Source organism: Thrips palmi, unplaced genomic scaffold (assembly GCF_012932325.1).
Source record: "Thrips palmi isolate BJ-2018 unplaced genomic scaffold, TpBJ-2018v1 HiC_scaffold_15, whole genome shotgun sequence".
Classification (NCBI taxonomy): Eukaryota; Metazoa; Arthropoda; class Insecta; order Thysanoptera; family Thripidae; genus Thrips; species Thrips palmi.
Window position 1 is genome coordinate 3,405,455 of NW_023144624.1, and position 24,107 is coordinate 3,429,561.

General features: G+C 63.6%; 2 protein-coding genes across 6 annotated transcripts in view; one reads left to right on the top strand and one right to left on the bottom strand.

The window, feature by feature from the left end:
• The window catches only part of LOC117641725 (acetylcholine receptor subunit alpha-like), a 100,666-nt gene that overhangs the window by 34,323 nt on the left and 42,236 nt on the right, over positions 1-24,107 (bottom strand). For both annotated transcript variants that reach the window (XM_034379282.1, XM_034379283.1), the window contains exon 2: positions 961-1,005. In XM_034379282.1, the coding sequence (XP_034235173.1) occupies positions 961-1,005 (45 nt within the window). The remainder of the gene's footprint in view (positions 1-960; positions 1,006-24,107) is intronic.
• On the top strand, positions 14,702-20,974 carry LOC117641724 (snake venom 5'-nucleotidase-like). Of its 4 annotated transcripts, none has more exons than XM_034379281.1 (9): positions 14,702-14,817; positions 17,105-17,403; positions 17,484-17,804; positions 17,874-18,240; positions 18,881-19,035; positions 19,340-19,442; positions 19,518-19,676; positions 19,780-19,980; positions 20,329-20,974. In XM_034379281.1, the coding sequence occupies exons 2-9, from the start codon at positions 17,110-17,112 to the stop codon at positions 20,607-20,609; spliced, it is 1,881 nt and encodes a 626-aa protein (XP_034235172.1). In that variant the 5' UTR covers positions 14,702-14,817; positions 17,105-17,109; the 3' UTR covers positions 20,610-20,974. The 4 variants fall into 4 exon arrangements, with proteins under 4 accessions (XP_034235172.1, XP_034235168.1, XP_034235169.1 ...); XM_034379277.1 differs by lacking the exon at positions 14,702-14,817 and adding an exon at positions 14,848-15,024; XM_034379278.1 differs by lacking the exon at positions 14,702-14,817 and adding an exon at positions 15,772-15,932.

The following is a 24,107-nucleotide window of genomic DNA, read 5'->3' on the forward strand; positions in this document are numbered from 1 at the left end:
TGCCCGCTGCTTCGAGCTGTTCCCATATAGGCCTTTCTTCTTTTCAAACTCTCGCGCCCCACACACACACACACACACACACACACACATGCACACACGGAACGTGACGTGAGCAACATTCATTACACGGGAAACAACAAACCGCGTCAGTGGCGCCAACCTCGGCGCACCCATAAATTTACAGTGGGGCTGCCAACATACGGCACGCAGCGCGCGTCATAAGCGTGACGTACCAACTGCACGGGCAAAAACAAATAATTGCTTTCGATTACGCCCTTACGCACACACTACAAAAAGCGCCGAAACAAAGTTGGCGCCGCGCGCTCGTTGGCACGAGACGACGTAATCGCTGTTTGTAATTGGTGTTACATTAAACGCCTTTATTAAATGTCTCAAAGTCCCCTAATTGCTCTCACACAGCTCCGCTACTCACCGACACACACCTGGAATTCAAACAACCTCTTTCATACACAGTTATCCTTGCACGTACGCCTCATGGGATCAGCCCCCCCCCCCCCCCCCCACACACACACACACACCGACAAGAAACTCGGCATTCTCATACACTGTATGGATCCGTGCGACGCTCACTGGCTCAGGGAAAAAGGGTGGGAAGGCGGCACGAACCAGTCAAGCGGCGGCATAGAGTCCGCCAGACGGACAGACAGATAGACATACTACAGACAGAAGGACAGACAGACAGACAGACAGACAGACAAACAGACAGACGGAAGGACAGACGGATCAGACGGACAGGGGTACGGATGTGGGACAGTCGGGCAGTGGTAGACGGAAAGGGTAACTGACGACGTCCTGGAGCCCTGCAGACTGCCGCTGGACCCTGCCGCCGGGGTTCCTGGAGGCTGCCGGGCCATCTAGGCCATGCATACCGGAGCGCAGGACGACCACACCGCAAATTGGCGTCGAGCGGATCACGAGAGGAGTGTGATGCTGGCTTACCTGTTCGACCCACAGGTTGGTCGTCATGATCTGGTTCTTCAAGTTCTGCAACAGAGAAACAAAAAGGGCCTGGATTAATTAACGCACAGCAAGATGCTCCAATGTATTGCGGAGAGTTATTTCTGTTTTCGCTCATTTCAAAATATGCGACGTTTTAAAATCGCTATTCATGCAGCGGAAATCGAGAGAGGCCTCCTGCTTGAAATACGCAGGCGAGCTGCATAAAGAAGGGTCCTCGTCGGGGATATGAAACTAGATGAGGTCATTTTCCGAGCCAGCGCCGCCACGGCCTTCGCCACGGCCTCCACCACGGCCTCCGCCACGGCCTCCGCCACGGCCTCCGCCACGGCCTCCGCCACGGCCTCCGCCACGGCCTCCGCCACGGCCTCCGCCACGGCCTCCGCCACGGCCTTCGCCAGCGCAGCCGCAGCCTCGGCCGCTTCAGACGTTTCCGCCTCCGTCTGCCAGCACTTCGGCCACTCCGGACTGGGCGGTGTTAAAAGTGGCAATATTACCGAAGTGGGCCTTCCTTCTCGTTCCTTTTACCCTGTCGGAGAGGGAACGAGAGAGGAGGGAAGGGGGCACACAGGCTGCCTGACAGAATAGGAATTTATGGGCCCCTCCAACAGTATCCAAGGAAAAGGCATTATAATGCAAAGCTATTTTGAAAATTGCTTCGAGTACGCTGTTCGAGTGGCGGTGGTGTCCAAACGCGTTTTTGGCGCTTTTCCGGTTTCTTTCAGAGTGTGCCAGCGGCCGAGTCCAAGGCCGCAGCGCGTGGCGCGGCGTGGCGGCAGTCTTGCGAGTATTCCGGCCTCCCGGTGCGCGGATGCAGCCGACCTGAACGCTTCATGAGAGCCCTCGGGCCAACCAGGGCCAACCCTTTCCACCTGCCCCCCTCCAACTCCACTGCCCTGGTGCCCACATCCCCGTGAAGGCTCACTGGACCTCGGCATTGGGGAGGGAGGCCCGGCTAGGCCCGGCCGGGGTGTGGGTCGGCTCGGGGTGCGTCGTAGTATCTCATGATCGAGAGAGAGTACACCGTTGAAAGCGTCTCCCAGCCCGTTCACCGCGTCTCCCCCACCCCTCCCCTCTGAGCACACAATGTCGTGAAGGAGGCGTCGCACATTAATCTGATAATATCGTCAGGGGGATGAAGACCGAAAAATCCAATCGGCCTTCTCTTTTTCGTGTTCACGGGCCGGCGGGCACAGACATGGCCTTAGGCGGCCAGCAGGGGTCGGAAATTGCGATCACGGCGCGTTGGGCCGAAACCTCAAATCCCCGGCAGCTACAACAACAACAACAACAACAACAAGCGGGGCCGGAGTGGCCGCCTCCCATTCGGCATTCCTCCGCCAACTCCAGGAATACCTATCCCCGACCGGCCGTGGCGCCGTGGCGGCGTGCCGAGGCAGGGGCGATCCCCCCGGTGGACGCTGCCTGGCCGGAAATGATCCGACCATCCCGCATAGCCGGCGAGCGCATTATTATGTTGTTTTCCCTTTTTTTTGGGCGGGAGAACGTTCACAAAAGCGCCGCCGGCGGGGAAGCGGGCTAAATCGTCCCGATGTAACGGCAATGCCGGGCCACGCCGGGCAATGCCCGCCGGAAGGAAGGGACGCTGCCATTGACACGCCCGGGCCGCCGGCCAGCCGCGGCGAGCAGGCCAATCGGAATGCGTCCGGTTCCGGCAGGGATGCCTGGCTGCCTGGCTCTGGCTCGCGCTGCCTGGCTCCCGGTTCCGCCGGTGCAGCTCCATATTTCATTAAGGTCGGGCCGGGCGAGCCGCCTCCGGGGACGCGGCGCAGCGCAGCGGACCACTTTTGTTTCAGCGTCCGTCGGGAAGCAACGAGAGCAGGCAAAACATCCTTTCACCGATCAGCAGGTATAAAGCTAAAAGAAAGAGGATTTTCCCTTAAATTATTTGATTTTTGATTTTGGTTGTACTGCAGCTTGCGACAAAAGCAGCGCATCCCCCCCTGCCGGACCTTTGCAAGGTGTTTGGGACCGAAGAACCGTGGTGCCTCAAAGGGCAGCGCGCTGGTCAGGATGCAGAGCACCCCTCCTCGGCTACTTCGCAGGCATCACCGCCGCCCATATTTATTATCATTTTAAAAATGTTTGGCCGCCAGCAAGCCCTCATGTATAAACCACGAGCCAAGAAGCGCACGCGTTATAAATCGAGAAAGGAATGACACATGTGTTGTCACGGGGGTCCCAGAGGTTCCAGCTGTCTGCGCCAAATATATTATGACAGCAGTTTTTTGCCCAACATTCAACAAACACGCTCTCTAACCCCCCCCCCCCGCCCAAAACACGCGAAAGTGTACTACGGCACGGAGCAAAACTGTGCATGAATCGAAACAAATATGAATGTAAAGCAGAGTCGCTGCAAAGTACAGTACACATTGTGTTCGGGGGCGGCAGCGGGCGAGTAGCGCGCCGAGTAACTGCACTTTCTTAAACCCTCATTAATTGTGGGTGGCTGAAAATAAACCTGGCCGTGGCGAGCCCAGGCAAGCCTGCCGGCGGGAATTTACCGGCGTAATTAACAACCGTGTCACGGCGAAAACTGAAAGGACGACGGCGTCCCTGGGCGTCCCTGGGCGTCCCCCGGCCCGGCGCGGCGCCCCTTGCAGCACGAAGGACATCAAGTAAATGTCCGTGCCGGCCGGGGAACGAGGGCGGGGAGCGGAGCGAGGCTGCGAGGCTGGCGGGTCGTTTGGAGGGAAAAACTTGCAGCTGTAGTGCGGGAGCCAGGGCTATGGAGCACCGTCGGCCAGGCCGAAGGCCGACCCGCCGGCCAAGCGACGAATGGCCGTCTTAGCAGCGAGAATCAGCCACGGGGAGCACGGGGGCTGGGGGCGCGCAGTGGACCAGGAGACCGGCGCAGGCGGACAAAACTCTGGACGCAGCTCCAGAGTCGCTAAATGGGACTCGAACCGAACTAGTGACCCCACCAATGGATTGCTCTTCCGACGCAGGGGCCGAAACTCTAGACGCCACTCTGGTGCTCAAAACGCGTCTAGAGTTTCGGCCGCCTGCGTCGGGCTTCTGGCCCACTGGCCCGGACCCCTCCTCGCCTAGCCCTCCTTGACGCACAAAGGGCTTCCAGACCGCGCCTCTCGCTCTCGCCTCTTGGCTTTCGGGGTTGCGTGCTGCGTGCTCGCCGCGACTCATCCGGAGGGCCGATTTATAGAGCAGTGGGGCGTGGAGGGAGTGGCGGGGGTGGCGGGGCGAGAGGGGGCACGCATGGGTGGGACCGGCCTCGCACGCCACCGGCGGCACCCGGCCGCGCCGCCGCGCCGCGCCAGCACACTTCACTTCACCTGTTACTCCGCTACCTGAGGGCCGCGTTGACGCGGTGATATTCCCCCAAAACACGCGCGCCCCGCGCAGCACCGCGCAGCGCCGCGCCGCGCAGCCCACGCCTGTCATGTTTTTATGCATGAAAACGAGGCGCCCTCTTTTTTTCGCCAAAGAGTTTTCATTGTCCCCTTGATTACGTGCCCGGTGCGACGGCGGTGCGACCGCCGACCCCAGGGGTGGCTGCCGAGGCACGGCCGACGCCTTGTCGCCTGACTGGTCACTTGGTGGCGGACAAGGGCGGCGGCCCTCGGTCTGGCCCTCGGCGCTCCCGGCGGGATGCTCACGGCAGTCTTCCGGGCCAATTGCGGAGGGGCCGAGGCGGGCCGAGGTGCCTGGAATTGGGTCCGTCTGGGTGGCCCGGCGGCCCGGCGCGGCCCCAGCCCGGCCGACTCCTCAAGCAGGCAGCTCATCACCCCAGGCCTCCAGGCCGCCGGGCCGGCCGCTCCCCCCGGACCGCACTGCCACTCGCCGAGCTTCCTTCCGCCGCCCTGCCTCCGTCGGCCTCTCTCGCACTCATGGGCCGTCCCCTACAGGCGCGAGGAGACGGAGCGACGAAAATGACTCTCGGATCCAGTCCGCCGGACGACGTAATTGGCGGCGACTTTTCGAAATAATTCGCCAAACTTGCAGTTCGTTCGAGTCCCCTGTTCCAGTCTGATCGAATTGCGGCCGCAGGGAAAAGCCGTCCGATTCGCCCCCCTCCCCTTCCCCCCTCGGCACTCCCTCAGCCTCTGCGGGGGTGGGGGCTGTCGCTGTCCCGACCGCGCGCCGCTCCGTGCCGTAGTTTGGGAGTTGGCTAACCCAAAGTGATGTAAAGTGCTGACCCCCCCACCGCACGGTGACCTCGGTGTGTATCCCCCGGCACTGGAAGCTCCAGGCAGTGAGGCAGCCCGTCGCCTCGTGGGGCGTGCAGTGCTTTGGCAGTGCCGTGGCAGTGCCGTGGCAGTGCCGTAACAGTGCCGTGGCGGCCCGCCACTCCCGTGGTTCGGTTCCCTCCCGGTTCCGGTTTTACGAGCTCACCGACGACACGATTAGCCAGCCTCCAAGCCTTTATTGTTTTTGACGAGGTCCCCCCCCCCCTCGGCGCTCTTTGTCCGCCGAGAAGAAACCTCTCCAACTTTTCCAATCGCACTCGCGGAAAAGGCCGGTGGACGGCATCACGCGAGGCATCATGCCTTCCAGAGCGCGCCTCGCTCCGCGGACCGCTTCAGCCGTTACTGTAATGGATTAGGAGCCGATGGATGCCGCCAAAGCGCGCAAAAAGCACCAATGTTTTTCCCGTCCCCGCGCGATGGCGCTGCAGGCGAAGCAGAGAGTGGCCCTTGCCTGTCACTGTTGTGGCCCTACTACCCCGCCACGGCGGTGTGGCCCTTGGCCCGGCCCAGCTGCGCCCGGCTCGCCGCACACATGACATGTCATTGTCCCGAGGTGGGCCGGTCCGGTCGGGCCCGGCCGGGGTGGGTCTCGGAGTGCGCGCTCCTTCCCCGTATCTGTCACCATGAGCCGGGTCCCGGGTCGCGCGGAGCGGCGGCTCGGAGCGGCACCCACCCTCGCCCAGCCTCGCTCACCGAGAAAAAGTCACGGTCCATGCTGTTTCTGCTCGTCCGCGTTGTCAAATACCGTTTCCATCAGGCTTCGGCAGCCAGCTGCCCGGGGCCCGGCGGCCCGGCGGCAATGTCCACGGGGAGGAACCGTAAATAATTCATGAAGGGTGTCGATAAAAATTTACGGAGATCGGCCCATAAATTTACCAAACTGCTATGCTACTTCTTCTTTTTCATTTGAGCGCCACCTCTTCTTTTTTCTTCTCCGTCCGATGGCGTGCATTGCTGCTTTCGACTCGGACAGTCCAGAGCTCGGTTCGTAGCTCTGGACGGCTGCCGGCCAGACGCTTTGGGGAGTTAGGGGGCAAGCGGTCCCCTGCGTCCTCGAGCTGCCCATAGGGCTCCGGGGCCAGAAGACCGGTGGAGGCGGCCGAAATTCCAGAGACATTTTGAGCTCCAGAGTCGCTTAAGAGGGCTAGAAGGACGTATGACCCCACCAATGGATTCGTCGCTCGCAGAGCAATCCGTTGGTGGGGTCACACGTTTGGTTCGAGTCTCATTTAGCGACTCTAGAGCTCAAAACGCGTCTAGAATTTTGGCCACTCCGCCGGTCTTCTGGCGCACTGTGCGGACGGCGCGACTTGCAGCAGTGTGCCAGCGGCGTGCCGACGGCCGGCTGCACGGTGCAGTCCTTGCTAAATTCACTCGCGCTCATTACGGGACTGATAAAGCTCCCGGGGGACGCGGCGCTGGCGGCACTGGCTGGCGGGCCGACCCCCGCGGGAACCGTCGTCCCCCTGCACACTTACACACCGTGCGGTCCCGGGGGTGCGGTGGGGTGGGGCTGGGGTGGAGGAGGGCTGGGCCAGCAGGGCCTGCCTCGGCCGCCACGCAGCAGCACCGCCTGCGCTTAATTATAGGCATCGAGCGATGATTCTGGCCGGGCGGGGCTGGGCCGCACGACCGGACGGGCTGGGCAGCCAATCTCCGCAATGCCCCCCATTCCGACGAGCCCAGGGTGGTCGCGCACCAGCTCACTGGCCAAGTAGCTGCCGCACTCGTCTCTCTCGCACCCCTGCGGGACGCTACGAGTGCGAGAGAGACAGAGCGACGAAAGCGGAGCTCGAAATCACTAGCAGCCGGTAGGTATAGTAAGGGCACCCCATTGTACCGTCGCCATTTTGACTCCTCATTGTTTTGATTGGTGCATGCGCTTCGGAGAGCCAATCAGAATGAACCCATCTAGGCAGACGTGGCAGGGACAGACCCCGGAGGTCGCCGTCTTGACTGGGCACCATCGGTAGGGCCTTTCCCAAACCTAAGTGGTTGCTATCTTGGCATCTCCGACAATTGGACTGCCCCTAGGAGAACTTGTTAAGGCCGCCAAGAGGAGACAGCGAGAGAGACAGCGTAAGGTGCGGGCCACGAATGTGAAGAAGACAGACCTTCCCCACCACACTATCAGCTACCGTTAAGTACTTCTCCTTGGATAGTCCGACTGTACAAGAAGAAAGGCCCTGCTCAAGTCATGTCAGGTTAGGTTAGACAAAAACCCAGCCGAAGTGGCTGAGGATAAGTTAGCACCCTGAAAAGACAAGCTACATAAGGGACAGAAAATGGCGGCCGCACCGATGAGGCGTCCTCACTACTGCGGCCGGCGCCAGGGCCGCCAGGGCCGCCAGGCAGGGCGCCGGCGACTGGCCGGCCGCAGACGGCAGCGTCCGGGGCCGCCGAAGCCCGCCTAATTGAATCCCTTTTATTGGGACTGCCGAGCCGTCTTGGCTCGCGAGCCTCTCCAGCTCCTCGGCCCTTCGGTCGGCCCTTCGGTCGACCCTTGGGCCCTTCGACCAGCTGCAGGAACAAGCCCCGAGTGGGCAGGGACGAGCGGGTAATTAAATCTGGGCGGATAATTAAGAAAAGAATGAACGGTGCCGGCGGAGCGGACTCGGCCTCGTTTAAGGTGTTCACGCGCAGAAAAAAGGAGAGGAAATTGGTGCGGCGCGAGGGAGCGCTCCCCCAAGAGCAACTTTCGTTCCCCCACGTGGTTCCGAGTACGCCGATCAGGGTGGCGGCGCTGGCGGGTTCGACGCGCCTGTTTGTTTTTCGTTTTCGCTGAAAGGCAAAACTGTGTCCGTTTGATTAACGCGCAATAAAGGCGCCGGGGCAATTAAGCGAGTGGCAGGCAATCCACGCGGCCTCCTGGATTGGGGCATCGGAACGTCGGGGCAGCGGGGCAGCGGGGACGGCACAACAAAAAGGAGGCAGTGTCGGCGCGCGTGACGTAAACGCGCCTGCCCGCCTGCTCGCCGCCCATTCGCCGCCAAATTGCCCGACCCGGCTGGCCGACGACTGGCCGACCCGACTGGCCGACCCTCCCCGAGGAGCCCGTCGCGCTGCAGGTCGTGTGAATGCGCCGCGCAATGCCTGCTGCTGTGCCCGTCGTACCCGTCGTCCCAGCTCGTCCAATTCCGAGGAATCGCCGCCCGGAACGGCAGACATAGAGAACTAACGCGATGGCGCCCGGCTTGGCCACGCTTGGCGCCGTGCAAGCTTGCAAGCCCCACGGCCCGGCCCGGGAGCAGCGGTGCGGAAGCTAGCTGCCCTCAGTGTGCGCGCGGCGCCCGGTACCAAGCCCGGTACCAAGCCCGGTACCAAGCCCGGTACCAAGCCGGTACCAACCGGTTACAAGCCCGGTACCAAGCCCGGTACCAAGCCTGGTACCCGGAACCGGCATGACTCGTTCATGCGCGCCGCGCGCCGCACCCGACCCGCCAAAACATTATTCCGAACCCGCGCCCCGCGCGCTCCCATCATTTACTTTTCCTCTTTCCCCGCTGAAGCCTCCCCGCCGCTGCCGCTGCCGTGCGCAACGGCGGCCGACCGTCCTGAGCGATATTTCGGGTTATAATACATATTTAATGCAATGGAGCCACCGCGCCGCGCCGCGCCCCGCCCCGTCTTCGCCACATCGTAATGCCGGGATGCCGGGGAGTGCGGAGTGCGGCCTGCTGCCGAGCAAGGCAGTATTTCGCCAGCCTGGCCCAAGGCCTGGCCTAAGGCCTGACCCGGCCCGCCCCAAATGCAGTCAAATAAGATCCGCCAACACCGCCCCGAGCCACCACACTGTGTCGCCGACCGCCGCCACCGCACTCCGTTCCGATATTTTAGGAAGGCGGACAACGAGTGTTTTGTTTTCCGCAAACAACTTCTACGACTGCGTGCGCCGCGAGTAGGAATCCAGGCCATGGGTCCCCCCGCCCTGCCCCGCCCTGCCTCGCCCTGCACCACACTTCTGGCCATCTCAGTCCCAGGGGCCTCCCCGCCAGAGTGCCGGGCGGCGTGCCCGGCCCTAGCGCGGCCCTAGCGCGGCCCTAGCCCCCCCGCGTAGAACTAACAGTCGGCCTGTTTATCAAGGCAGTTCCTTTCGGCATGTTGTTTATCTTGATGCCGGGCTCGGCTCGCCCTGGGGCCCAAGCCTGGCGCGGCCTGGCGCGGCCCCACTCCGCGCGGTGCATTGTGGAGGCCCTCCGACACCACTTTGAGCCGGAATACGACGGCACGACGGCACGACGGAACGACGCGGCAGCCCCAAATGGACGCCATTAAGGCGAGGGGTCACCTCAGACCTCAGAGACAGCGGCCCGTCCCGCCGCGGCGGGAGATTTGCGTCCGTAAAAGCGAAGTACATTGTAGCGGCTGCTGCGGGGCTTGCGGTCGACGGCCGCGTCGTTCCAGACGGATCGCTGAGCGCGGCGCGGCGGTCGATCTCGCTGCCCGGCTCGACAAGAAGCAGCAGACTGACGCCGAGGGTCGGATCTGTAGAGGGCGCGCCATGAGTGCGAGAGAGACAGAGCGACGGAACCACTCTCAGTCTGCAGGCCGGCATCCTCGTCGCGACCGCGGCCGCCTCTTCTTCCGCCTCTAATGTCCGGGCCGAGGCCGCGCCGCCCCGCCCTCAATCACCGGGGAGGTGGCCGAGGCCGAGGCCGGGGCCGAGGCCGAGACGGATGGGGCGACACTTGTTCTCCAAGGCGGAGTCAAGGCGCACAGTGGGCCAGAAGACCGGCGGAGGCGGCCAAAACTCTGGACGCGTTGAGCACCAGAGTCGCTGTATGGGACTCGAACCGAGCTTGTAACCCCACCAATGGATTCCTCGTTCGGAGAGCAATCCATTGGTGGGGTCACACGTTCGGTTCAAGGCCTGTTTAGCGACTCTGGATCTCAAAACACGTCTTCAGTTTTGGCCGCCTGCGCCACTCTTCTGGCCCACTGTGAGTGGGCGCCTCGGGCGGGGAGCGCCTGCGAACGTGAGGGTAGGCCGCCCGTCCGGCACGGGCGTGCTGCCCGCGGGCGGTGGCCCGCCTCGCGGCGCTCACTTGGCGGGCCTAGGCGGGCCTAGCCGGGCCACCGGGTCGCGTCGCCGTGCTCCGCGCTGCTGGCGGCTGCTGGCTGGCCTTCGTGATCCTGGACAGCCGTTCGCAGGGCCATCAGAGTGATTGGCCTGCGGAGAGCGTAACCAAATTACACAGTTGGGCCTCGTTTGGCGAGCGGCGATCAGGTCCGCAGCAGCGCCGCGTCTCAAAGTACCTTGTCCCCGAAATTCAATTACTTGTCGGCTCGTTTTTGTTGTTTTTTTTTCGTCCCGCAGCGCATCCCTTCCAGGCGGCCGGGCGGCTGGGATTGCGTTAAGTCGGCGTCTCTGATTAGAGGGCCAGGCCGCCAGCGGACTGAGGGTCGTTTTCGTCGCTCGGTCTCTCTCGCACCTATCGGGACGCCCCATGAGTGCGAGAGAGACAGAGCGACGAAAACGACTCTCGGAATGAGTCTGCAGGCCGCCGACCTCGGCGCGACGGCCTGCCTCGTCCCATGGCGCACGGCCACACCGCGGACCACCCGGCAAACAGATCCAAAATGGATTGACGGCACGACCGGAAAAATCACTAGGGCGCCGCCCGACAGCCGGCCCGGCTTCCGCTCCCCTCGTTTTCAATATTATTGGTATTTCCAGACACGTTATTTAGTGGGGTTTGAGTGGCTTTCTGATGATTAAATTCGGGCCGTCATCCCTTAAGTGAAGCGAGGGGCGAGGGGGATAAAAGGGCGAAAGGATGAAAGCGGAGGCCGTCCTGAAATATAGGCTCGGGGCAGTGCTGGCCCGGCCCGGTCCGACCGGCGCTCTCCCCGATGGCTACAGTGTAGTGCTGCCGGCATCGCGAGTAATCCACTCGACTCCACTTCGAGTCCGAGGACGGCGCCGTCAAACGTACACTGCGAGACGCGACGCCGAGCCGCGGGCGTGGCAGCACCGGGCGCACAGTGCTGGGGCGGACTTGTGTATCTTTCTGGCCACGTTCATGAACTTCTGGACGCGTTTTGAACTCCAGAGTCGCTATAATGGGACTCGAACTGAGCGTAGGACCCTTCCAATGGATTGCTCTCCGCGCCAGCAGAGGAATCCATTGGTGGGGTCACATGTGAATGTTCGGTTCGAGTCCCTTTTAGCGACTCTGGAGCTCAAACAGTGTCTAGAGTTTTGGCCGCTGGCGCCGGTCTTCTGGCCCATACTGTGCTGCATGTCCTCGCGCGATCCTGCCAGTGGCGTGAAAGTGCGCCTTGCGATGAGGGCCAACAAGTAGTGCCTCAACAAGTTTCACGACGGCGCAGAGCGACGCAGGGCCACGCAGGGCCCTATGCTCGGCCCGGCCCGCGACGCCAAACATTTTGCAAAACAATAACTAGCCGAACGAGCCTGTGGAGGCCGGAGGGTGGAGGCTCATGGTGGAGGAGATGGGAGATGCGGCGTGCCGCATGGGCGGCCGGGCCGAGACGGCGGCACGCAAGCAAAGCTCGCCTCGAGGGGAAGGAGGGGGTCTTGTGGGTGGTGAGAATCAGGACACAGATCCGGACCGGATAAGCATTGCAAAGGACATAAATCTCCAAGGCAGTTCGGCCGGAGGGTGGAGGGGCGGGGAGGGGAGGTCCCGCCGTCCGCGTACACTGTACACTCAGACCAACGCGCCTCCCGCGGCGCCGCGGCCGCGCACTCGCTGACCACTCGCCTCTGCAGACCAACAAGTCTGCCGTTTCGCAGCGCGACGCACACACGCCTGTCGAGTGCGTGTCCTGCCGTGTCATACCTGGATTCACAACGCCGTCACGTACCTCGCGGCTGTTTGTATTGAAAGAATCAACATTTAAAACAGGCGACAAAAAAAAAAAAAAAACTCCGGAGATGAGTGTGTACTCCCGGGTGATGGATCGGCCTGGAGTTTAGTTCGGCATGCATTATGGCCTCGCCCCGCCCCGCCTCGACCCGCCCCGCGCCGCGCGACCGCCAGCGACGCTCAAATAGGCAGAATCATGTTCTCAGGTCACGCAACGCAATACGGGGCGACCCGGTTCGAGTCCCTCCCGGGGCACGGGCTCGGCGCCGGGTCCTCTGGTCTCCTCCGGGCATCGGTGTCACGGCCCCTCGCCGCCTCCGGGACTCCGGGCACCTTCAGGCGTTCGTTCGCGTCGGCCAGGCGCCCCAGGCACCACGTCGCCCGGGGCGCCGCGCGGCGTCAGAGACTCGGCGCCGGCCTCGGGTCTGCTTCCAATCACGCCGTCCTGTTCCTGGGAGGGAGCCCTTCCGAACACACCCCGCCCGGCCCACCCGAAGGACCGAAGGACCGAAGGGCCGATGGGGAAGGGCGGCCAGATCACGCGGCCTCGGCTGCCCGGCGCTGCTGCGCTGCTGCGCGGCGACAGGAGAGATATGACTCCGCTTTGTATGTGCCCCGCGCGTGTGCCCCGCCCTGCCGTGCCGGCCCGAGCCTCCAGGCCGTCGCCAGCCCCAGGCCGCTGGCTTTGCTCAGAGGGGACGCCGCGACGGCGGGCGGAGGCACCGCGACGAGGACGCGCCGAGCCACGCGCTGGAACACGCAGAACGGCCCCCCGACGGCCCCAACGACACGGCCCGAAGTGGCCCGAAGTGGACCCCCAGGAATTCGGCGGCTCGGAAATCGCAGCCCGCGGGGCGCAGATGACTGCTGGCGTGGCGGCGGGGCTATTCACAGTGGGCCGGAAGACCGGTGGAGGCGGTCAAAATCGCGGACGGGTTTTGAGCTCCAGAGTCGCTAAACAGGACTGGAATCGAACGTGTGATCCCACCAATGGATTGCTCTCCGGACGAGGAATCCATTGGTGGGGGTCACACGTTCGATTCGACTTCTGTGTAGCGATTCTGGAGCTCAAAACGCGTCTGGAATTTTGGTCACCTCCACCGGTCTTCGCTGCTTCGCTGGCCCACTGTGCGCCGCGTGCCTCGCCCTTCCGGCACGCAGGGTGTCTCTCGGGGTAAGGACGAGACGCCGGGCCAGGACGCCCCGCCGGGACCCCCAGCGGACCTCCGGGACGCGGCGACGCGGCGACGCCCGCGGCATCCACGAAAATCAACTCACCGCCGAAGCAAAGGACGTCGCGCGGCGCAGACCGAGGCGGCACAAAGCCGAGGGCGCACGTTTAAAGCGAATAGATACCGTTCACCAAACTGGGCATCAATCACAGATACCGGGGCGACTGCTGCAGCCCGGATCGCTTCTCGGAGGCCGCGTCTGCGTAGGATTCCGCCAAAACCAGACCGGCGCGATGTCGCGGCGCGTCGCGGCCCTCCCTGAAAATTGTCCGACCCGACAAGACAAATGACTGCAATTATCGGCTATCAGACAGGCGCACCTGCACTGGACTCGCACCCTTCACACTGTCACCGGCCTGTCGCCCATAACGAAGACAAAGCGGGGGCGGCTCAGCTCGGCTCAGCCTCCGCGCCTCCAGCAGCCACTCCAGGAGCGCGGCGTGCGTCGCGCGTCCCGCCGCAGCACGCGCCTCGGAACGGTTCAACCAGGAGTCACATTCGTCATCATCATCGAACAGATGAACGGCGGATGCACCGCGAGCTCGCCGGCCGATCCGAAAAGCCGAAAGCGCTGCCCGTTTTATTTTTAGCCGCCGCCGAACCCGAGAAAGGGGAATCCCTTAGCGGCCCGCGCTTCCCTATCTCTGTTTCAAGGTCCATTAACTTGGCCGGCGGGCCGGGCGGGCCGCGGCGAGCAGCCCTGCCGTCCCCAGGGCCGCCAAAGGCAGCCAAAGGCAGCCAAAGGCAGCCAAAGGCAGCCAAAGGCAGCCAAAGGCAGCCAAAGGCAGCCAAAGGCAGCCAAAGGCAGCCAAAGGCAGCCAAAGGCAGCCAAAGGCAGCCAAAGGCAGCCAAAGGCAGCCAAAGGCAGCCAAAGGCAGCCAAGGGGCCCCCGGCGCAGTAATTTTTATTTTATCTACGTCAAAACTCTGTGGACGCGCAAAATCGCGCATCGTGTGATAATCCGCCCGGGAGTCCCCGCGACCGACTAATCGGAGACCCGAAAAACAAAGCAGAAGAGCAGGGGGCGCCGATAAGGGTCCACTTCCACTGTAGTATACACTCTCGGAATAATTTTCTTGAAATCATTAGCAGCGTTTTGACGCGCTTGGTGTTTTAACGGGAAGTGGGTCAGCTGCCTTCCGAGGGTCGCAGGGCGCGGCGGAGGTATTTCGCCGATGCTTGGCTTCTTGACACGCGTCGTCTTATCATGTCACGATGGCGGCCCGGCGGCGGCCTGGCAGTGTGTGCGCGCCGAGCGGCTCTCGTACCGCGGGCCGACGGCGGCGCCGCGCCACTACCGCCACCGCTACCACCGCAACTACCGCTAGAACAACTACCGCCACCGCTACGACCGCCACTACCGCTAGAAACGCTACCGCCACCGCTGCCTCCGCGACCACCGCCGCCGCCCGCGGCAGTCACTCTCGGCCCGGCGCAGGCCCCGGCCACAAAGTGGCCCGGGCGACGAGCCTAACCTAACCGGTGGCGGTGCGACGCGGTGCGTGCCGGCCTAATCCAGGATTGTACCGGGAAGCGCGCGCGTGTGTGAGTGTCCGTGTGTGTGTGTGTGTGTGTGTGTGTGTGTGGTGTTGTCAGCGCGCGAGGGCGTGGTCGGCTTTAAGCGAGCCCAAACCGCACTTGGGTTCAATTACCCGTGGGCATGCAGCAGGGCTGAGCCGATGAGGATTCACCCAGGACTCGCCCGGGACTCACTCGCAAGCACCGGCCTCCATTCACGGCCGTTAGCACACGGTAAGGATTTCGTCTTCCAATCCTTCCGTCCGCGCTCAGCGCTCTCGTTCTGCGCAGTGTAGTTTGTTGTTGCTTTGATGTAATTTGAGTGGTGCGCGCACAGCGGGGTCAGCAGCCAAGCAGCGCGATAACGCACTGCTGGACCCGCAGCGCGGCGCCTCGGCCGCGTCGGTGGCACCGCGGGTCGCGGGCCCTTTGGGTAAACGCGGCCAACGCGGTCCGCCAAATTAGCGCCGCCACTGGAAGTACTCTCGCATTTCATTCATTTCGTTCCCCGCCGCGCCGCGCCAGCCGCGTGCCTTTCGCCATTCCCTTTCGAGAGGCGGGCGACTGTTCCACTGCACAGCGCGCTCCGCCTCGCCGTGCAAACACGCGACGAACGGGACGGACTTTCCGAGCCAACAGCGGCGCCGTGTCTGCCGACGCGCTCGTCGTGCGTGTCACGCGTCAGGCGACACTTTGCCCCCCCCCCCCCCCACACACACACACACATTCCCGCGCGTTCAGGGCCCGCTTGACGGTCCCTTCGTTAGTCACGTATTTTCCGGCCGGCCCCCCTGGGGGCAAAGCCTCTACGGCCAAACGGCGCGCGCGTCAACAGCGAAAACACTTGACTTGACTCGTGCCGGGCTGCACGGCATGCGATGGCATGTTGAACGGCGTCGTCGCGTTAAGCAGTGCATGCCGGACCGTCGATAACGCTCTGGGGGCTTAGCGAGCACTATCTGCCGAGTCCTGCCGCCCTGCCGCCTCCTCACTGCCCCGGCCAGCTCGCCGTCGGTCGCCACACTTTCAGAATTTGCGGCGCGTCGTTGTCCGCGTCGTCGTCGTCGTGGTCCTCAACACCGCCAGCGCCACAGTTGCACGCGACAGCCTGCGGCTTCGGCAGCCTCCGTGAGTCTCCCTCGGTGCGTTACATCACACTGCCATGCGGTCCGGCCTGCGGCCGCCACATAATGATAAAATAGAAGACGGTGCGGGAAGTTAATAGGATGCCGGGCAGGCACAGCACGGCGACGTCACGGCGACGTCATACGCCGCCGCTGACCTTCACCGCGGCGACGAGGAGCGAGGAAGGCCCCCGGCGGACGGACGGACGGACGGACAGACAGACGGACAGACAGACAGACAGACACGGCGCGCGCCGCGCATTCAGGTTGACCCGGAAGGATTCACGTGAGGCGCGGCGCACAGCGCGGCCGAGGGGAACGCAGTGCCTTCGTTTCAATGCGGTTGACAAACTGCGCTCACTGTAGCGTGGCGGCGGGGCGGGGCGGGGCGCGGCGGGGTGCCACCACCTCAATGCGTCCCGAGCGCGTTCCGAGCATCCGCCCGACAAACAAATGACCAACATTTCGGCTCGTTTCCGCCTGCCGCGCCGCTCTCCGTCTTTACTGCGGAATTATGTCGTCACTTCGCCCCGCCGAGCGCCGCCGAGGCCTCTGGGGGCGCGTCCAGGGGTCCGCGCCACCGCCACGCACTGCCACGCGCCGCCACGCGCCGCCACGCGCCGCCACGCGGGAAGGGGATTTGGCCAGCAGCTGCCCGTCCGTATAATTCCGGCCTAAATCCGCCTTGTCTTGTGTGAACTTAAAACACCATATTGTCGGAAGGGTCTCCCCTTAACTCGACGCACAGTTATTGCGAGATAAATCACGTGAGCGCCCCCCCCCCTCCTCCCCAAGTCCCCCGAGTCCCCCGGAGCCCCTCCCGGCCCTCCTCGCCCCGCCGGCCGGCCCGTGGCCAGGTCGAGTAAGCCTGCTTGTTTTTGCCTCTGCTTTATATTCCGGCCCTGCCGCACACGCCTGCTCCAGACAGTTGGGCCCTTGCTGCTGCCTGCCTGCCCTGCCTGGCCGCCTTAATAATCGATGGGTCCAGCCAGTGGCTGCCGTATCCGCTGTGTAGACTTTCCACGGATAGGCCCGAGGCCAGGGCCCCTGGGCCGAGGTGTGCGCCGCGCCGCGCCCTGCCGTGTCGCCGGAGGGGAAATGAAAGTGGCCGTGGAGGGGCGCGAACCCTCGTCCCGATGCTCAGCGGCCAGACACGCTGAGCCCTGACCTACGACAACGGCGTGTTGCAGTCGCGATGCCGAGAGTACTAGCGCTGCTGCTGTGCGCGGCGGGCTGCCTCCAGGGCTGCCTCGCCCTGCCCGCCAAGGTGGTGCAGGCGCCGGCTGAAGGCCTGGAGCTGACCCTGCTGCACGTCAACGACGTCCACGCGCGCTACGAGCAGACCAACAAGCTGTCCGGCACCTGCTCGGACTCGGACGCCAAGGCCAACAACTGCTACGGCGGCCAGGCGCGGATGGCCACCGTCATCAAGCAGGCCCGCAAGGACGACGCCAACGTCCTGGTGCTCAACGCGGGCGACACGTACCAGGTACCGCCGGCATCAGCACAAGGGTTCCACTCCGACCAGAGCTCATTTCCAGTTAATAATCAAGCCTCTTTCCTGTTCAGGGGACGGTCTACTTCTCCATCTTTAAGGCCGACATCTCCGCCAAGTTCGTGAACCTGCTCCAGTTCGACGCCGTGACCCTGGGCAACCACGAGTTCGACGACCACGTCAAGGGCCTGGTGCCGTTCGTAGAGCAGGTAACGGTGCCCCTGGTGGTGGCGAACCTCGACTACTCCCAGGAGCCAACGCTGGCCGCACTGGAGACGAGCGGCAAGCTCAAGAAGTCCGTCGTCCTCGAGCGCGGCGGCTACAAGATCGGCATCATCGGCTACCTCACCCCGGAGACGAAATTCCTGGCCAGCCCGGACAACGTCCAGTTCGTGGTGCGTAATGCTGGTACAAACGCCTCGACGCGCGCGGGAACCCGCCTTCATGGCCCTTTACTTCCGTAGGACGAGGTGGAGGCCATCACCAAGGAGGCGGCCGAGCTCAAGAAGCAGGGCGTCAACATCATCATCGGCCTGGGCCACTCGGGCTACCAGCGGGACCAGGAGATCGCCAAGCAGGTCCCCGACATCGACGTGGTGGTGGGCGGCCACAGCCACTCGTTCCTGTACACCGGCACCCCGCCCGACAACGACGTGCCCGTCGGCCTGTACCCGACGTGGATCACGCAGGACTCGGGCAGGAGGGTGCCCGTCGTGCAGGCCTACGCCTTCACCAAGTACATGGGCAAGCTCAAGCTTAAGTTCGACGCCGAGGGCGAGCTGCAGGACCTGCAGGGCGGCCCCATCCTGCTCAACAAGGACGTAGAGGAGGGTGAGTTGAGGGGGGGGGGGCGGTTTGAATGGCCATTCCGTCAAGGGACAGTGGGCCAGAACACCGGGAGGCGGTCAAAACTTTTTTGGTCTCGAGAGTCGGTACATGGGACTCGAATCGAAAGTGTGACCCCACCAATGGATTGCTCTCCGGAAGAGGAATCTATTGATGGGGTCACACGTTCGGTTCCAGCTCTATTTAGCGGATCTGGAGCTCAAAACCCGTCCGGGATTTTGACCGTCTCCACTGGTCTTCTGGCCCACTGTGCGAGGTGTACCCAAGCCCCACCAGCAGACGATAGTTCTCGCTCAATGGACGTCAGCGCAGGCCCCTAGACTGTTGTTCCGCGAAGGTTCTATCTCGCCAAATCTGCTGGCTGCCGAAAGCGGTTCTGGCTTTCGGGCGCTTTCAGGGCCTCCAATCGCACTCAAGGCCACCAGTGCCGTGTTTGACGGTGCGCCGCGGAGAGCCTCGGCGGCCCCACAAAGGCTTTGCATGAGAATGGCTATGGCCGCTGCGGCCGCCACGGCCCCGCCGAGTGCCACAGCCACCACACTCGAAAACGCGTTCGCCGCCTTCGCAACCGCCGCCGCCTACACCCTCTCTGTTTGCCTGTGGATCAACGTGTCGGACGTTTCAGACCCCGACACGCTGACGGAGGTGCTCAAGTGGAAGGCCGAGCTCAACGACAAAGTGCTGCAGCCCATCGGCAGGACCGCTGTGCTGCTGGACGGCAGCTGCCGCGCGCACGAGTGCAACCTGGGCAACCTCATCGCGGACTCGTTCGTCTACGGGGTGCGTATACACCTTGGGGCCGCCACAGTGGGCCAGAAGGCCAGTGGAGGCGGTCGAAATCCCGGATGCGTTTTGGGATCAAGAGTCGCCAAATGGGACTCAAACCAAGCATGTGACCCCAATGGATTCCTCGTCCGGAGAGCAATCCATTGGTGCGGTCACACGCTCGGTTAGAGTCCAGTTTAGCGACTCTGGAGCTTGAAACGCGTCGAGAGTTCTGGCCGGAGGCGCCGTTCTTCTCGCCCACTGTACCTGTCTGACGAGCTGGCTGGCGTGTCGCTGGCGTGTCGCTGGCGTGTCGCAGGCCGCGGAGTTCCAGCGCCCCGCCACCGGCTGGACCGACGCCCCCATCGCGCTCGTCAACGGCGGCTCCATCCGGACCTCCATCGACGCCTCCACCAACAATGGTTCGCGACCAACTTCTCAGCTCGCGCCCGAATCGCGTCCACTTGTCTGAACCGTCTCGGTGCTCTCCTCCCCAGGCCAAATCACCCTCAAGGACATCATGGAGGTGATGCCCTTCGACAACCTGCAGGTCAAGCTCAAGCTCCGCGGCAAGGTGCTGATGCAGGCGCTGGAGCACAGTGTGAGCGAGTACGTCCCCGGGCAGGCCTGGAAGGGCGCCTTCCTGCAGTTCTCCGGTCAGTACACAAACGCCGCATCTATGGGGCGTCGAACCCAGAACCTCCAGCACCACGAGCCAGCTCGTTGCCACGGACCCACCGACTGCCCGGGTGCCCACAGGTATCCGCGTGACCTACGACGTGTCCAGGCCGGCCGGGCAGCGCGTGGTGAGCGCCGAGGTGCGCTGCGGCGCCTGCAAGATCCCCGCCTACAGCCCCCTGGACCCCAGCGAGCTGTACGGCGTCATCGTCAACGGCTTCATGGGCAACGGCGGCGACGGCTTCACCATGCTGGCCGACAACGAGGGCAGCGAGCAGCTGCGTGAGTACAGTGGCCCAGAACGCCGGTGAAGCGGCCGAAACTCTGGGCGGGCACGTTTTGAGCTTCAGAGTCGCTTAGTAGGACTCGAACCGAACGCGTGACCCCACCATTGGATTTCTCTTCGAACGAGGCATCGATTGGTAAGGTCCGACGTTCGGTAAGGGTACTATTAAGCGACTCCGGAGCTCAAAACTCTTCTAGAGTTTTGGCCGCCGGCGCCGATCTGCTAGCCCCCTTGTACCGCCTTCACCTTACCCGCACTACCCGGGCGACACCCGCGGCGCCACTCACCTGCAACAACAAAGACAAGTCCGTCAGCAAGTCGCTCAAAGAAAAACAATGTTGCAGAGGACACGGACGAGGCCGTGACGCAGCACTACATCGAGAGGTTCAAGCTGGTGTACCCCGCCGTGGAGGGCCGCATCACCTTCGTCTCGGCGGACGCGTCCACCACGCCGGTCCCCGGGACGTCCGCCAAGCCGGCGCCCGGGACGTCCCCGAAGCCAGCGCCCGGGACGTCCCCCAAGCCGTCCCCCTCGTCGACCGCCAAGCCGTCCAGCGCCGCGCGGGCCGCCACGCCCGTCGCCGCCCTGGTCGTGGCCGTCCTCGTCTCCCTGCTGTTCCACTAGGACCGACGTGGTCGACGAGAACGACGTCGGCCCGGGAGGGGGGCTTGTAGGGAGAGAGCGAGACTGAAGCGACATTTTGACTCTTGCAGTGGCGTGGCGACGGCCGCTGCCTCCGTGCCTCGGCTCCGGGGCGGCGGCGCTCGCGCCACTGTGCATTCCAGTAATGGTGACCGTTGGCTGTGACTTAATTTGCTAAGTTCCGTATTAGTTTCCGGTCAAGGCCGGCAACGCATTACCGTATTACCGCTCCGTCCCTAAAAGCCATCATCGCGCTAATGCAGCGCCGAACAAAGCGAAACGACCGGGTTGTGAAAATATTGGAAAAACCTCGTCGAATGTTTAATAAAGCAGTCTGCATTCCCGAACCCTCCGCCCCTCATTCCGACGCGCGTTCGGGCGCCATTCGCCGAGCGGGTCGACCTGCACGGCACGCCGTTTCGCGGAACACGGCGTGATAAGCAGAAACGCCGCGAGGACAGGACAGTGGCGCAGCACAGTGCGAGGCGACGGGAAAAAAATAAGAGGATAAAAAGTGGTCGCAGAATCTTTCCAACGCAGTAAATCATCAGCTTATTTAAATGTGCGGATTGTGGATTGACACTCAGGCGAGCTCTCTGCAGCCATCTGCAGCCCACGTGTCAACGTGGTTTGTGCCGCGTGCCGGTCGCCTCGCCCGCTGTTCCTTTCCTCCTGCTTGGCGACGCACACAGTGGGCCAGAAGACCGGTGGAAGAGGCCAAAATCCCGGACGGGGTTTGAGCTCCACACTCGCTGAATGGGACTCGAACCAAACGGGTGACCCCCACCAATGGTTTGCTCTCGAAACGAGGAATCCATTGGTGTGGTCACACGTCCGGTTCGAGTCCTGTTTAGCGACTCTAGAGCTCAAAACGCGTCTGGAGTTTTGGCCGCCTGCGCCGGTCTTCTGGCCCACTGTGCGACAGACAGCGAGGCAGCGGCACGGCCGAGTCGAATGGGTTGCATATGTGCCGGGAGCCGGGCGGGGCGGGGCGGTGCCGTGGCACGCTGCGCCAAGGCTGCGCCAAGGCTGCGCCAAGGCTGCGCCCCACGCTCCACTCCTCGCTTCGTTGCCCCGCGTCCTGTTTATTCGTGTTTCTCTCCCCCGGGACGAGACGAGCACCGCGTCGCACCGCGTCGCGCGACGAGGAAATCTGACTTGCGCGTCCAATTTCGGGTGCCTGCTCGCTCCAGTGTACGTGTGTGTGTGCTTCTCGTAGCCGCCGACGGGAGCGAGGGAAGGAGGGCGGGATGTCTCGCATTCGCGAAAACCAGTGTCGCCGTCCCGGCCGCCTCGGCGGACGCACCTGCGCGCCCTCCGCCCTCTCCCTCCACGCCCCCAGGCCTGCAAGCCTCCAAGCAGTGCGCAGGCAGTGTCCACGGAAGAGGGCAGAGGCTGGCGCGCTGCCGGCCCCACCCACGCTGCTAGCGGTCGCTTAGCGGTCAGATCACGATTTGGCCCCCTCTGCTGCCCCGCTGCCCGCTGCCCCGGCAGGCCCTACCCTGAGTGGCTGCCGGGTGCAGTGCGCTTCACCTGCGAACAATGGGGAATGGGAATGGGCCGGTCTGTGTGGGCCAGGTCGGGCCGCGCCGCACCGCGCCGAGCCGTGCCGTGCCGTGCCGTTCGGGGGGAACGTATCAATAGTTCTTCGGGAACGGCTCCCCAATCTCTGATCTGCCTTCTCGGCGGCCAATGGAGCGCCTCCCGCTTGTTTGGCTTGTGGTGGCGGGGCCGGGGGAGGAAAAGGTGTGTGTGTGTCTGCCAGTGTGGGAGTGTGAGTGTGTGGGTGTGTTGGGGGCCGAACCGGCCGCCGTGCGATCCATCTTGCGCGTGTTTGTTCGACACGCACGGCGCGCCCGGCCCGCTCGGCCAACGCTTCCCTTCCTCTACTCTGTAGCCTTTTCGGCGCCTCGCCAGTCTCGCCACCACCCTGGCGGCCCTGGCGGTGGGGTGGTCCTGGGAGTCCTGCCGCTCCCAAACTACTCCAGGACTGCCGGTCCGTGTCGGGGACTGGCCCAAGGCCTGGCCTCGCGGCGCCTCGCGGAGACTGTGTCAAGCACGAGCAGCGAGTGGAATCGGTAGCGTCCGTCCGGTCGGCGCCTCATTAGAATAAGGATTAGCAGCACTGCGACGTCGTCTTCGTCGCTCTGTCTCTCTCGCACTCACGCGGCGTCCCGGAGGGGCGCGAGAGAGACAGAGCGACGAAAACGACTCTCGGAGAGTCTGTCCGCTGGCAGCACGCGCCGTTTCGTCGGCGTCCCACTTGGGGGCGTTAATGGGGCCAGCAGCGCAGGCAGCGCAGGCAGCGCAGCCACACCCGAAAGGCCCAGAGTTCTGGATTTATCGTGCGCGCTGCTGCAGCCTCATTCCTCGAGTCGTCGCCGTCGCTCTGTCTCTGTCGCACTCATGGGGCGTGCCGTGTAGGTGCGACAGAGACAGAGCGGTGAAAACGACTCTCGGAATCGGGCTGCTGCTGTGCCGCTCTGCAAGGCCACTGCAAAAGTGTGGCGAAGCGAGGCAAAGCGGGCCGGTGATTCGAGTCGGTTTTAATGACGACAACGACCGCGAGCATCACTCATTAGGACGGCGCGAGTGGGCGACAGTGTAGTGGCGCGGACTGCGGCGACGCAGCGACGGCACACCGACACCGTCACACTCACGGACACACACACACAGGGAGGGAAGGAAGGGCAAGGGCGGTGGCAAAGTCTCAAGGTTCCGATTCGGCAAACGTAACAAACGCATGCCTCCCTGATCCGCAATCTCTCTGAGAGGGAAAACATAGAGGGCGCCCGTCCGGAGGGAGGGTGCTGGAAGGGACGGGGCGACGGGGCGACGGGGGGCGGACACCGTAATAAAGTGCGAGTAGACAGCGCCTCGCCGCCTCGCCCCACCGAGGACGCCCCCCGAAAGGGGCCTCGGCGGGGAGAGGGAGAAGCGGGCGGAGCGGGCGGAGCGGGCGCCGAGAACGCGGCAATCAGGCCGAAAAACCCCCTGCCCTCCGGTACCGATGTAGGCCGCCAGAAAAAAAGGAGGGGGAAGGGGGGCGCGAACCCGCTTCCTCTGCGTGCGGCCCAGCGGGGCAGCCAGCATAGGGCAGCATAGGGCAGCACCCCGCACCGTGACACGTGACCGCCCCGCACGGCCGCGCACGTGCACATGGGACTCATCAGGCGACAGGCATGTCATGCGGTCCTAACGAGCAGCGCCGCCCCGCCCCGCCCCGCCCCGCCCCGCCCCGCCCCGCCCCGCCCCGCCCGCCCCGCCGCAGCCCATCTGGAGGCCGGTTCGCCCAACGGGAAGCCACAAACTCGATCAGTTCATCAGATCGACAAGGGGGTGTGAGGGGGAGGGGGAGGGGGGGAGCGAGACACGCAGGAGTGGACGCGCACAGGGCACAGCGCACAGCGCATCCCGCTCAGCCCAGCCTGCCCGGCCTGCCTGGCTGGAAATGAGCGAGCGTTTACATTTTGCAACCGC

Bases quoted from the DNA above. Each gene is read 5' to 3' on its own strand.
- LOC117641724 (XM_034379277.1), top strand. From the start codon at position 14,952: ATGAGGATTCACCCAGGACTCGCCCGGGACTCACTCGCAAGCACCGGC. The intron at 17,805-17,873 runs GTGCGTAATGCT...TTACTTCCGTAG, and splicing joins CGGACAACGTCCAGTTCGTG to GACGAGGTGGAGGCCATCAC. The intron at 19,036-19,339 runs GTGCGTATACAC...GGCGTGTCGCAG, and splicing joins CGGACTCGTTCGTCTACGGG to GCCGCGGAGTTCCAGCGCCC.